Raw genomic sequence first — 15526 nt, forward strand, 5'->3', positions numbered from 1 at the left:
TGTATTTTCTTAGCTCAGTGGTCATGCTGACAGAGTGTCCAAATTTCTCAAAGTTTATAGACATTTTATCTAGTTGATTAAGAAATACTAGTATCTGGTTATTAAAGGGTCAGATTCTCTTGGGAATAGGGCACTATCATAAACGGACCTCAATGCTTTTTCATATGTGAATATAAACCAAGGGAAGATAATTGTTCTTATTTATAAATTGCTTGACAAACTTTGTTTGCTTCTTTAAGAATCATAGAAACTAAAATCTATAGGGTATTACTTTATTTAGCTCCAGTGAAGATACCAAATCCTTCTGGGTCACATTTAGCTAACGGGCATTTTGCAACCAGCAAAGGGAAAACAAGGGCCCCAGAGAAAAAAGCAACACAAGTTCTGTGTACTGCAGTGCATGGGAAATTCAAGGGAAGGGCAGGGCACCCTGGCTGCATGCAGAACTGGCAGAAAGTAGTCAAGCCCTTCACTTCTTCTGTTCCTGCTAAGGTAGCGCCATTTTGCCCTTAGCACCTCTGTGTTCTGATTTATGTTTTCTAGTGTGACATATCTAGGAAGAGTAAGCTTTCAGATTCTCCTTTTGCTGGGCTTCTACTTAAGGGACCTTAGTCAAGTTATTTAACATCACTGAGCTTCAAGGCCCTTTTAAATTGTATATAAGGTATCTAGTGGAAAAAGATGATGTATGTAAAATATTTAACATCCTGCTTGTCAGTATAGTAATGTTCATTAAATAGAAGCTATTATTGATATTATTATTCTGTTTCGTGAGAGAGAAAAACGGTGGTTTCTTTTAACAATCAGGAGACGAAAACATTGTGTTGCATAAAGTCAATTGAAAGAGAATGGGGGAAAGATATAAATAAGGATTTACTGAATTATTCTGAAGAGGTTAATACATTTCATGATACTTTCATAGGTACAAGTAATAATGAAGAGTATGGAGTTAAATATCATCTCTTACAGGTCTGAATACAATGATATTAAGTGAGATAACCTAGTTATGAATTATTTGGAGATGGTCTTTTTATACAGAGCCAAATAAAATCTTGACTTTTATTCCTTACAATTTAATATACATTAGTGTTTTTTAAATCTATTTTAATGATGTTTTTGTCATGAAAATTTTTTTTATTTTTTATTTATTTATTTATTTATTTTTTGCGTTACGCAGGCCTCTCACTGTTGTGGCCTCTCCCATTGCGGAGCACAGGCTCCGGACACGCAGGCTCAGCGGCCATGGCTCACGGGCCCAGCCGCTCCGCGGCATGTGGGATCTTCCCGGACCGGGGCACGAACCTGTGTCCCCTGCATCGGCAGGCGGACTCTCAACCACCGTGCCACCAGGGAAGCCCACCCATGAAAATTTTTTGAATGAACATTTTGTGAAATGTTCCTCTCTCATGTATAACCAGCCTTCCCGCCCTTAACAGGCACATCTAGTCATGGTTATTGCCACTGTTTCCACCCCCATCTCCACCCCTCTGGGAATAAATTTTCCTGCTTTGTATTCTTTGTTGCTTTACACCTGTTTCCATTCTTGCATAGCACATGGTATTTTAATTATTTCTTTAGCTTCTAGACTCACGCTCTCTTTTAAGTCAGAGGCAAACTCTTCGTCTTGTTGATGCTTCTGGAAGAGTGTCTTCTGCCTAACTGGTGCTCAGTAATTCTTTATTAAGTTGTTGATAACTCTCAGAGATGTAAGACCCAAGGTACAAGAAAGCTCTGTCTTATTCACTTTTATTTCAATCACATGCCAATCATTCAGAAACTTAGAGCATGTATGCTGTTGATGGCCCAACAATATTTATGCATTTGTGACTGTAATCCCAGCCCTGGGTTATATCAAGTTGGTGTCTAACCCTGATATGTTAACATTTTGTGCTTGGAGGATTCTGAGAAGATGGTGGTAGCGGCCACATAACTGTTCCATCCTCCTGAGTCCTCAGGAACAACTAGATCACGCAACCAAAAACCCATAGACAACACTTACAGCAAGGTAGCCCTAGGAACCCCAAGATACGAGCAAACGGCAAAATCCACCAATAGCCATGGGACCCGCTATGGTTCCAGTGTCTGTATGAGAGAAAGCAGAGGGAGCAAGGGGGCTTCTAATGCATTTGAGATCAGGAGATCTCCCAGACAATCAGCAGGTGTTTTCTGGAAGACACCCAGACTTCTCTGAGAGGGGTGGATGCAGGGCTGCAGTTAGGGTGAGGGGCTCGGGCAGCCCAGCAGCCCCTGGGAACTCTTACAGTTGAGTGGCCAGTGTTTCCTGCCAGGGCCGGGCTCTCCAGGGCAGGAGAATAAATCCTGAGCAGTATGGGCATGATAGAAACAAAGAGAAGGTCCAGATAAAAGTGGGGAGGGGACAGAGCCAGGAAATCTCAGAAAGCAAGGGACCAGATTTTTAAAACTATGTGAAAACTATGAATGAGGGAACTCTTGGAGGTTAGAAGTTATCTCAGTTCCTCCCTCCTCCCAAGAGATCAGTGGCTGATTTCACCTAGAAACAAGTGCAGAAAAGTACTGAGGTCAAATCCCATACTAAGGTCTAAGAAAAAGTGAATAAGGAGCAGAATAACATCCTTGGCAATGAAAGCACACCAGACAGAAACACCCACAAAATAGATCATGACTGTAATTTACTGTTTCAGAACAAGCTCCAAGGTAGTTTAAAGAAGGGGGGAATGGGGGCTTCCCTGGTGGTGCAGTGGTTAAGAATCCGCCTGCCAATGCAGGGGACACAGGTTCAATCCCTGGTCTGGGAAGATCCCACATGCCACGGAGCAACTAAGCCCGTGCACCGCAACTACTGAGCCTGCACGCTAGAGCCCGCGAGCCACAACTACTGACCCCACGCGCCACGACTACTGAAGCCCATGCGCCTAGATCCTGTGCTTCACAACAAGAGAAGCCACCGCAATGAGAAGCCTGCACACCGCAATGAAGAGTAGCCCCTGCTCACCGCAACTAGAGAAAGCTCACGTGCAGCAATGAAGACACAATGCAGCCAAAAATAAATTTAAAAAAAAGAGAAATGATGGAAGGCATGAAAGAACAACAAAAATCAGAACTAAAAAAATTTCAAATGAGGTGACAGAACTCAGGAAATATTTATAAATAAAAGATTATTTCAGAAATGAAGGTTAAACTGGAAGGAACACAGGAGCAAATAGACACAAAGACAATACTGAAAGAAGAGAAATAGAAGACGAAAAAATTTTCATCACAAATAAGGGGAAAAAAAGGTTTATGATTAAATGATAAATACTGAGACAGGCAAAGATAATTCAGCCTACAAATAAGAGTCATGGAAAACAAAACAAGGGAATGGAATAAATATCAAAAACAGTAATTCAAGAAAAATTTCCCGAAACTACAGATGAACAAAACTAGAAACTAGAAATTAAAATAGTACAGTTGTGTATCTGAAAATTATGACCCACGATGAACATCTTCAAGATACTTGAGTAAAATTACTGGACTTTAAAGACAAAAAACACTGGGGAGCATCTGGACCTGCACTGTCCAATATGGTAACCACTTGCCACTTATAGCTGTTAAGTGCTTGAAATATGGCAGGTGTAGGCTGAGATGTGCTGCATCTAGGATTCCAAAGACTTAGTATGAAAATAAATTATCTTATTAATAATCCTTTATGTTGTTAAATGTTGCAATGACCATATTTTAGACGTGTTGCATTAAATAAAATACTTTTAAATTTCACCTCTTTTTACTCTTTATGGCTACTAGAAAATTTTAAAGTTATGTTTTTGGCTTGTGTTAATATTCTGTTGGACAGCACTGATCAAGAACTCAAGCCTCTCTTCTAGATCAGAGCTTTGTACACAATTGTCCTCTTTCTGGATCCAAGGAACTTCCTTGAATAAAATTTTTATGTGAATAGTCCCTCTGAAACTTTCTTCCTCTTTTTCTCTTATTCTGCATAGAATCTCTTTCTTTTTTCCTTGAATTATTTCTTCTAGCACGTCTAGGAATGCTTCATTCTCCTAATAAACCAGAGCACTGCGGGCCTTTCATCCCCATCAGGATGAAGGCTGTGTTGCAGCTGTAATGTGCATCTTTGCTTACCTCCATCACAATCCCAGGGACCCCAGAGCACTTCCTGCAGGGCCCCAGAGCCATTGACTCACTTTCAGAACTCTTTGATCTGAAGAATAGCTACTGCCTGTTGTGGCTCCCTCTAGAAATTCTGCATTTTTCTGTCCTCCCCGCCCCCTGCCGCCCCCCAGCTTTTGCTTTCTATTTTGTTTTAGTGCTTTCCAACACAATTTGTCTTTTTCTTTATGACTTATCTTTTCCAGATAATGGAAAGATGAGCTTCCATGGTATGAGACCTATAAAACACCTGTATTCAAACTGGTTTTCCTTTGGAAACATTTTTTCATTAGTTATTAAAAATCATTGTCATGTGGAAAAAAATAGTATTTTAGAGAAAATAAACTGAAACTTTGATTGTTCCACTAAAATTTTGAAGTAGAAAGGCAGTAATTACTTGAAGATATTTTATAAAGCCAGTCCATAAAATTTTACATAATTTATGTATGTTCCAGAAGAATAAATACTACCGTTCAGCGTTTCTTTCTCTAAATCTGTTCATTATTATCTGTTCATTAAGAATAGTCCTTATACTTTCCTGTTCATTCTTTTATTTTATTTATTTTTAACATCTTTATTGGAGTATAATTGCTTTACAATGGTGTGTTAGTTTCTGCTCTATGACAAAGTGAATCAGCTATACACATAGACACGTTCCCATATCTCTTCCCTCTTGCGTCTCCCACCCTCCCTATCCCAACCCTCTAGGTTGTCACAAAGCACCCAGCTGATCTCCCTGTGCTCTGCGACTGCTTCCCACTAGCTATCTATTTTACATTTGGTAGTGTGTGTATGTCCATGCCACTCCCTCACTTTGTCACAGCTTACCCTTCCCCCTCCCCATATCCTCAAGTCCATTCTCTAGTTGGTCTGTGTCTTTATTCCCGTCTTACCCCTAGGATCTTCATGGCATTTTTTTTTCTTAGATTCCATATACATGTGTTAGCATATGCTATTTGTTTTTCTCTTTCTGACTTACTTCACTCTGTATGACAGACTCTAGGCCCATCCACCTCACTACAAATAACTCAATTTCATTTCTTTTCATGGCTGAGTAATATTCCATTGTATATATGTGCCACATCTTCTTTATCCATTCATCTGATGATGGACACTTAGGTTGCTTCCATCTCCTGGCTATTGTAAATAGAGCTGCAATGAACATTTTGGTGCATGACTCTTTTTGAATTATGGTTTTCTCAGTGTATATACCCAGTAGTGGGGTTGCTGGGTCGTAAGGTAGTTCTATTTGTAGTTTTTTAAGGAACCTCCATACTGTTCTCCATAGTGGCTGTACATTTCCACCAACAGTGCAAGAGTGTTCCCTTTTCTCCACACCCTCTCCAGCATTTATTGTTTCTAGATTTTTTGATGATGGCCATTCTGACCGGTGTGAGATGATATCTCATTGTAATTTTGATTTGCATTTCTCCAGTGATTAATGATGTTGAGCATTCTTTCATGTGTTTGTTGGCAATCTGTATATCTTCTTTGGAGAAGTGTCTGTTTAGGTCTTCTGCCCAATTTTGGATTGGGTTGTTTGTTTTTTTGTTAATGAGCTGCATGAGCTGCTTGTAAATTTTGGAGATTAATCCTATGTCAGTTGCTTCATTTGCAAATATTTTCTCCCATTCTGAGAGTTGTCTTTTGGTCTTGTTTATGGTTTCCTTTGCTGTGCAAAAGCTTTGAAGTTTCATTAGGTCCTGTTTGTTTGTTTTTGTTTTTATTTCCATTTCTCTAGGAGGTGGGTCAAAAAGGATCTTGCTGTCATTTATGTCATAGAGTGTTCTGCCTATATTTTCCTCTAAGAGTTTGATAGTTTCTGGCCTTACATTTAGGTCTTTAATCCATTTTCAGCTTATTTTTGTGTATGGTGTTAGGGAGTGTTCTAATCTCATACTTTTACATGTATCTGTCCAGTTTTCCCAGCACCACTTATTGAAGAGGCTGTCTTTTCTCCACTGTATATTCTTGCCTCCTTTATCAAAGATAAGGTGACCATATGTGCGTGGGTTTATCTCTGGGCTTTCTATCCTGTTCCATTGATCTATATTTCTGTTTTTGTGCCAGTACTATACTGTCTTCATTACTGTGGCTTTGTAGTATAGTCTTAAGTCAGGGAGCCTGATTCCTCCAGCTCCATTTTTCGTTCTCAAGATTGCTTTGGCTATTCGGGGTCTTTTGTGTTTCCATACAAATTGTGAAATTTTTTGTTCTAGTTCTGTGAAAAATGCCAGTGGTAGTTTGATGGGATTGCATTGAATCTGGAGATTGCTTTGGGTAGTAGAGTCATTTTCACAATGTTGATTCTTCCAATCCAAGAACATGGTATATCTCTCCATCTATTTGTATCATCTTTAATTTCTTTCATCAGTGTCTTGAAATTTTCTGCATACAGGTCTTTTGTCTCCTTAGGTCGGTTTATTTCTAGATATTTTATTCTTTTTGTTGCAGTGGTAAATGGGAGTGTTTTCTTAATTTCACTTTCAGATTTTTCATCATTAGTGTATAGGAATGCCAGAGATTTCTGTGCATTAATTTTGTATCCTTCAACTTTACCAAATTCATTGATTAGCTCTAGTAGTTTTCTGGTAGCATCTTTGGGATTCTCTATGTATAGTATCATGTCATCTGCAAACAGTGACACCTTTACTTCTTCTTTTCCTTTTTGGATTCCTTAAATTTCTTTTTCTTCTCTGATTGCTGTGGCTAAAACTTCCAAAACTATGTTGAATAATAGTGGTGAGAGTGGGCAACCTTGTCTTGTTCCTGATCTTAGTGGAAATGCTTTCAGTTTTTCACCATGGAGGACGATGTTGGCTGTGGGTTTGTCATATCAATGACAGGAGAGGATCTGAAAAAATACAAACACATGGAGGCTAAACAATACACTACTTAATAACGAAGTGATCACTGACGAAATCAAAGAGGAAATCAAAAAATACCTAGAAACAAATGACAATGTAGACACAACGACCCAAAACCTATGGGATGCAGCAAAAGCAGTTCTAAGAGGGAAGTTTATAGCAATACAGTCCTACCTTAAGAAACAGGAAACATCTCAAATAAACAACCTAACCTTGCACCTAAAGCAATTAGAGAAAGAAGAACAAAAATACCCCAAAGTTAGCAGAAGGAAAGAAATCATAAAGATCAGATCAGAAATAAATGAAAAAGAAATGAAGGAAACGATAGCAAAGATCAACAAAACTAAAAGTTAGTTCTTTGAGAAGATAAACAAAATTCATAAACCATTAGCCAGACTCATCAGGGATAAGACTCAAATCAATAGAATTAGAAATGAAAAAGGAGTAGTAACAACTGACACTGCAGAAATACAAAAGATCATGAGAGATTACTACAGGCAACTCTATGCCAATAAAATGGACAACCTGGAAGAAATGGACAATTTCTTAGAAATCACAACCTGCCAAGACTGAACCAGGAAGAAATAGAAAATATGAACAGACCAATCACAAGCACTGAAATTGAAACTGTGATTAAAAATCTTCCAACAAACAGCCCAGGACCAGATGGCTTCACAGGCAAATTCTATCAAACATTTAGAGAAGAGCTAACACCTATCCTTCTCAAACTCTTCCAAAATATAACAGAGGGAGGAACACTCCCAAACTCATTCTAGGAGGCCACCATCATCCTGATAGCAAAGCCAGACAAAGATGTCACAAAGAAAGAAAATTACAGGCCAATATCACTGATGAACATAGATGCAAAAATCCTCAACAAAATACTAGCAAACAGAATCCAACAGCACATTAAAAGGATCATACACCATGATCAAGTGGGGTTTATTCCAGGAACGCAAGGATTCTTCAATATACGCAAATCAATCAACATGATACACCATATTAACAAATTGAAGGAGAAAAACCATATGATCATCTCAATAGATGCAGAGAAAGCTTTCGACAAAATTCAACACCCATGTATGTTAAAAACCCTGCAGAACGTAGGCATAGAGGAAACTTTCCTCAACATTCCTGTTCATTCTGACACCACTGTCTCCAACCAGCCCTTCATGGATTCAGCCTTAATATAAAGAATACACTAAATCATGATAGATCTTAAAACAATCCTGTTTTGTTGCATTAGTAAGTAGTAATGGAAAAACAGAGCCCTGAAATGTCATTCATTCTGAAATGTCTTTTTTTTTTTTAATGCAGAGTAGATGTAGACATTTTCCTAAACTAGGACCTCATACCAGGAAATGAGTCCTCTTTTTTACATGATATCATTACTAATGGGTATTAATGGAGATGAATTTCTAAGTGGTAGAATATTCAACGGTAAGAAAAGCAGCCATTATTTTAGAACTCTTAATTTGTGACTCAGAGGGTGCAACTATAATTGCAATTTTGTCTTCCATAAGAAGATTTCTGTTGATGTGAAATCATTTTAATAAAATGAGAAGAATTATTTAATTGCAGCTGTATCTGAATGGTGATAACTTGCTTAACTGTGCCTCTGGAAATCTTGAAAGCACTATTTTTATGTAATACCACATCTTTTCTTCGTTTGTAATTTAGTCAGTTCATGTCATTTCTACCTAAATTATTACCTATTTTCAATTAGTAAAGTGGTAGGATTTAGTATTTAACAAATAAGCATTTTGTTATAGTATCTGGAATTGAGAAGGAAATATCTGCTTCTTCACATCTGTCCTTATTTTCTTTAAGAACACATTAGATTTCCTATTATGTTCTTAATTAAAGAACAGGAAGTTTTCTGTGTTATTAATGCAAGCTCTTGAGGACAGAAATCAGGATGTAGAGGAGGAAAGATTTGGGTAGAATTGTTTTCTGGTTTCTCTGATCTGTATCTTACAGCTCATTCATATAAACCAAAGCCTTGATGTGGATTTGGTTACCTTTAGGAGGGATACTGTGTGATGCTCCTTGTCAGTGAGCCTTGGCAGCCCCTTTGGCGTCTCAAATGGGGAGAATACCTCGTTCACCCACCATTTCTTAGATGATGCTCTCACTTGGGTGCCTATGGCAGACAAGCCCATAAAAGGCTCCATGTGATTCCCATGAAACAGTCTCTGTAGCATCTTTGATTGCTCTTCATCCAAGTTGCTGTACAACGATGGAATGCGATTTAGTAAAAAAACAGAAGTCCATCTCTACCAAAGAGTCTGTGCAACCTCAGGAGTGCTGGCATCCAAAACCTCCTGTTAACAGGCCTGTATGTCTTCCTGAATGTGAAACTGTCACCTCTTTGATCAGTAGGTCATGTGTGGCCCACACTGTTCAATAGCATCTGCACATTCCAACCCTCCCGTCTCTCCCGCCTCCCCCCTGCCCACTCCCTACATTCATAGGTAGCACTGGGGAAGCTTCTCCAGAACCTTCTGTGCCTGGCTACACGCAGCACGTGCTCATCTCTGAACACGTGGTTGTGGGAAGTTCTCTATGCATGTGCTTCGTGAGAATATTGATCACATCACCACTTTACCAAAGATTATTTTCAAGTGCCTAGATAAGAATATTCAGTTCAGGTTCAGCAGGTGAGAAAACAAGTCTTCGTGGCAGAGCAGGCACCGTTTGGACTCCCATTGTATGGCTCTGTCCAGGGCACCCTGACCACCTATGCGATCCCACCCAGGACAAAGCTTAAGAAATGTTATCCTTTTTAATATTTATGTTATTAACTACTTAGTGTTTTTTTGATTATCCTCAGTCTCATTTTGGTGTGAAAGTAAAATTTTGAAAACAGTTAAATAAGGAGCAGGCGTTGAAGATCAGCCCAGTCAAGTAACACTAAGTGATATACGAGGAGGATGGAGAGGAGGAAGAAGAAAAATTCAGTCCCCCCTCAGTTTATGTGTTATGGGTTTTATTTCTATTCTGATACCTTTATTTATACATGGGAAAAGTCATACCCACAGAAATTAAAATGAATTATCCAAGTTCAGTGTAATTGCAGTTATGACCCCGATTTCCTAACTTCCCATTCAATAGTGTTTCCAGTATGCTACACTGACTTCCCCTGCTTTGGAAAAGATGGTCATTTTATCATAAAAGTTAACTAAACCTGAAGCTAATATCATAGAACTGTGGAGATGAACTGAATCAAGAAACTCTTAGAAAAAGTGGTGGGTTCAAATGAGAGTTTACTCTCAAATGAATCTGTAAGTGCCGTGTATGATTCCTGGAAGAGTCTTTTCCTGGCACTAATATTGTATCAGTTGGCTTTGCTGCATAACAAACCATCCCAAAACTTAGTTGCTTAAAACAACAGTCATTTATTATAAATATTACAACAGCTAGTCATTAGAATCATACTTGTACTTGTACTTGTACTTGTACTTCTGCCATTGAGCCTTCTATAAGATCTTTGAGGTCCATTGTAATTAAATCTATATACCTCTTAGGTGATGCAATAGAAGAAACAGAACTTCTTCTATGTTTTAATGACTATCTTTTAAAAGGAAAGAGAAATTTCTTATTTTCTCTGACCTTTATTTCACTGAAGAATTAATGGAGTTTCATCATAATGTAATGTGTATTTACACTTTTTTTCTTTTAAGCCTAGATATAATGTTTATTAAATGTTTAAAAAGGAGTAATAGTTTCATAATTACAAATAGCATTTATTGGGACCATCATGCCACTGTAATGCCCTAATTGTGAAAGATTGAAATTTATGTTTAAATTATTTTCAAAAGTATTTTTGTCACTAGTAATATTTTTAAATTATTTAAAATATTTAATTTTTTAATATCTAAAAGTATTGTTATCGATAATCGTTTACGTTGGGTTTTATAGATTTCAAAGTGTCTTCATGGGATTTAACTGTCATTTTTAAACTAACTAGATAGTGTCACTCTTCACCATTCATGCTGCTGTTATTGTCGAGTTTGCTTTTTATTTGTAATAGAAATTTTCAAGCGTAAGTTCCCAGAAATTCTTTTGGGCTACTGATTATTGTCCAGAAAGTATGTTTATCTCTGCCCCCTTTTTGTTAGTTTTCTAAAATGAGTGCATCCTGCGTTCGTAGTCGTTGTGTCCTTTCCTTTGTGTGCTGCTTTTTGCCGCTAACGGTGAATCTTCTGTCCCTTTTGTTTGCAGTGTCTCAGTTTGAAACTGAATTCTACATCAGTGGAGTGGCACCTCTCTGTGATCAGCTTGTTGTACTTTCCTATGTAAAGGAGGTTTCCGAAAAAACGGTAATTTTTTTTTTCACCCCAAATACAATAGGGTGGGTTCATTTGTAGCATTTTTACCCAGATGAAGTTGCCCATGAAAGGACTCAGCTCCAGTTTGAGCAGAACTTCCTGACCTATAAAACAACGTCAGCAGAGATTACCCTGCAGGCTTAATGTACTTACGTTCAGAAGCTCCACTCATTGGTTGCCTTTGTTCCTTTTGCCAAGCAAAGGGGAGTCTTTTTTTTTTTTTTTTTGCCTTCCCTTTTTTCCATCTCTCTTGGTATTTCAGTCGAACGGAACGAAGGATTCCTCTTGCCAAAAGGCCAAGAAACTAAACTGACACTGTGCATTAGCAGAAATGACAGCAATGAAGTTGATGTGTAGCATCAGCAGGGGTCCCTGTGGTCAGAGTGAATTACAGAGAGGGTGGTCCATTATTTCCTGTGGTCCAGATATATTTGTTTACTTCCCAGTGGCCCAGTGATTCTGAGTAGCTTGATTCTTGCTTTGAAATTAGATTGTTGCTAAGTCTCGGTTATCACTGCAAATGATGATATGAAATGTACGGCTCATAGGAAGCATCAGAGAATCTGCATTTCATTATACATGATTTTGGAATGAAGCCCGTTATAGGGTCCAGTGGAGGGGCCTGCACACTGAGTCTTTCTTTGAAGCCTAGGTCGGCCCCATTCCCAGTTTGTCTTTATTGTCAGAGTCCAGAGTTCCTGTCAGGAAGGGGCCAGGGGTGGCTTCTAGGCATAAACAAGGAGAGTTTATTGTAAAGGATTTTCTTTGGGATGCTGTGGTATAAAAGAAATGCAATTGATCGTCTAGCCCTTTACAGTGAGTAGGTTCTCCTTGTCTGTATCCTCTCTCTCTCTCTCTCTTTTTTCTTTTCCTTTTCAAATAGCAAGGAATAAAATGGGGAGAAAAACCCTGGGAGTCCCGGTTTTGAAGTGGTAGCTGCTCTCCAACATTTCTCTGAGCGAGCTCTTGCATCAGGAAGCCATCGCTATAGTAACCTGGAGCTCTGGGTGCCCATGTTGCTAGGCAATGGGATGCAGTAGACTTAAGTGAACACTCAAACCTGCTAAAATCAATAGGGCTGGCTTCTAGCCCTGTGCAGGACATCAGTTTATTATTATTTTATTTATTTATTTTTTTGAAAATAAAGAAAAGCATTGGCTCCGGAGGGAGTAAATACAGTGCTTTTTGATGAGGAATGTGGGGAGCATTCAGGATGTGATTGAAAGACATAAGAAAAGAGGCAGTAAAATGACAAAGGGAAGGCCTAATAAACGGTTGACCAAAAAAAGAAAGAAGGGAAGGAAACCTTTGTTAATAAGAGAGAGTATTGGAAAGGAGTAGAAACCAAGAAAAGCCAACCTCAAAGAGCAAATTAGAAAATGGAGTTTTTTCAGAGGAAGAAGTGAGGGTCTTGGAGGTGCTTTAAAAATGTGTGTGTCAGTGTATATAACTCTTCATTTTCTCTAACACCAAAGGACACCTGAAATCCTTAAATACAGAAAGAACTGATCAAATTAAGGCAGAAGGAATAAAGAAGCAAGCTTGGGGCCAACCACGCCCCCCTTTTCTTTTTCACATCAAAAAGTTTAACTGCAACAGTAAACAGAATTCGTTTTTATATCAATTGTAATGTTATCGCAGCATATTTTCCTCATTACACCTTTTACATATGTGCCTGTTCCCGCACAGTTGCAGTGATAGTTACAAGCTCTTCTGCGTGGCCATAATTTTAGGAGCATCGTTCCATTCTCTCTGCATATGGCTGTGCAGTCTCCCATCATCTTTCTGTGGTGGTTGTGAACTGTTTCATCTGGTTGATATAACCTAATTTATGAAGCTGTTCCCTTAATGTTTTGTTTTTCTTCCATTCATTAATAAAGCACTTGTGTTAGGAATGGTGCTCAGCATGGAGTGTCAGCGATCAACAAGACCAAATCCCTGCTCCTAGGCAGTTCACGCATAAGCAGGGCTGTTAGACCAGTGAACAAAAGTTGTAAAATAATGATAAGATGGATTTCTCATCCATCACCTTGCTGATGGATTCCTTACACATATGAAGGAGCTATTTATTTATGTGGTCTAGCAAGGTGATTTTCTTTTAACATTATTTGGTTCAATTTTTTTTTTCTATTTTGCTCTTCTAATTTTGATATTTTTTGTCATTGTTATAGCTGTTAATTTTTTAAATAGTCAAAATTTTCAGGTTTTTCCTTTTTGTTGTTTTAAAAGCAAGATATTTGTCATTTCTCCACAGATGTGATAAATTATCCTGTATATTCACTGGGGTTTTTTCCTCTAATAGTGGATCTTTCATAATTGCTTTTTATTTTGGACTCTTTTAAATATATGAGATGCAAAGCTGACGTAATCGCTTCTCAATTAACCTAACAAAATTGATCAAAGGAATCTTCGAGGCTTACTGTTTTACTGGGGAACCTTGGAGAGTTGGGAGTAGTTCTGGATTTCTTTCATTCTGTTCCTTTCATCAGAGTTCTCTGTACCAGTGCCACCCTGCTTTAGGTCTTACTGCTTTAGGTCTCGCTGCTTTGGAAAATAGTCAAGTGTATCTTTCGTGCCTCTGTGCTGAATATTCAAAGAGCTTGAGTTTTATAGTAAAACAAACGATTTTAAATCCATAGTCCCAGTTTTTCCACAAATCCCAGTCTTGCTGTTTACTTATATAACTTTGACCTCAGTAAACTTTTCGATCCTCAGTTCCTTCATCTGGAAAATTAAGAAGAACAATACTTACTGAAGGGTGATTTAAGGACTCAGCGAGAACAATCTGTGGACAGTCACCTACTAGGCTAGTGAAATTGTCATAGGCCCTCAATAAAGCATCTTTTCCCCCTCTATCTTGATCTAGAATGGCAGTGTCCCAAACTGTAGTCATTAAGCTATGTGCCTATCCAAGTTGAAATTAATGAAAATGAAATAAAATTTAAAACTCAGTTTCTCAGGCACAGTCATCCCATTTCAGGTGTTTGATGGCCACTCGTGACTCAGGTCTACCACGCTGGGCAGTACAGGCACAGAACATCTACATCATCTCAGCAAGTTTTGCTGTAGACGTAACTCTTAGTCTCTGGCTTCTCAGCATCCCCAGTGAAAGGACTAGTAGTGGCAGTGGTCTGGATCATGGAGCAGTTTATAATGTAATTTTCACTCTGTCTCATATTTGTGAAGAAGATGTAACAGAGTTATCTAAGGATGTGGTAGCCATCCCTTGGAGTTGAAAGGGCTGCAGTGGTGGACCGCTGACATAGTACAGTGGTACCTGTCCTGTGTATCTCATCCAAGAGGTCAAAATAAACCACTGCTATGAGGCTGTCCACGGCAGGTGGTGAGAAAGGCTTACACCTGCCGAATTTACAAAACCAAAGCACTTAATTATGGCTACCTAGAATTAATTTGTATCATTTTTTGAAAAATATGCTGTGACACTTGGCCACTTAGTATCCATGTGATTTTGCACAAGGCACTACTTTTCCTTTTTGTTTTTCTTAATTAATTTATTTATTTTTGGCTGCACTGGGTCTTCGTTGCTGCGTGCGGGCTTTTCTCTAGTTGCGGCGAGTGGGGGCTACTCTTCATTGGTGTGTGGGCTTCTCATTGCGGTGGCTTCTCTTGTTGCAGAGCATGGGCTTCGGTAGTTGTGGCACACAGGCTCAGTAGTTGTGGCTCGTGGACTCTAGAACACAGGCTCAGTAGTTGTAGCGCACGGGCTTAGTTGCTCCATGGCATGTGGGATCTTCCTGGACCAGGGACCGAACCCGTGTCCCCTGCGGTGGCAGGCGGATTCTTAACCACTGCGCCACCAGGGAAGTCCCTAATTTGTATCATTTATAGAAATGTAATTCAAATGAGACTTTCTTTTTCCCCTTAGGAAAGAGAATACTGCGCCAGACCCAGACTGGATATCATCCAGCCGCTTTCCGAGACTTGTGAAGAGATCTCTTCTGATGCTCTGACTGTGAGAGGCTTTCAGGAAAATGAATGTAGAGATTATCACTTAGGTGAGAGACATCAAGGATCTGACTCACGTTATTTCTTATATTTATGTTTTTTCCCCTCCACTTGAGTAGCACAACCAGGAATTTAAATTAAGTTGCTGAAAGGCTCTTAGAGCCTATCTGGGCAGGCCTTTTATGTTGAAAATGAAGGCGTCAAGGCCCAGAGATGTTGTAGAACTTGCTTGAG

At 38.9% G+C, this 15526-nt stretch overlaps 1 protein-coding gene across 1 annotated transcript in view; it reads left to right on the top strand.

Moving 5' to 3' along the window:
* VPS41 (VPS41 subunit of HOPS complex) overlaps positions 1-15526 on the top strand; it is a 188297-nt gene that overhangs the window by 127984 nt on the left and 44787 nt on the right. The window contains exons 11-12 of the mRNA XM_082846260.1: positions 11220-11317; positions 15213-15342. Of these exons, the coding sequence (XP_082702386.1) occupies positions 11220-11317; positions 15213-15342 (228 nt within the window). The remainder of the gene's footprint in view (positions 1-11219; positions 11318-15212; positions 15343-15526) is intronic.

Source organism: Leucopleurus acutus (genome assembly GCF_964270905.1).
Source record: "Leucopleurus acutus genome assembly, chromosome: 9".
Classification (NCBI taxonomy): Eukaryota; Metazoa; Chordata; class Mammalia; order Artiodactyla; family Delphinidae; genus Leucopleurus; species Leucopleurus acutus.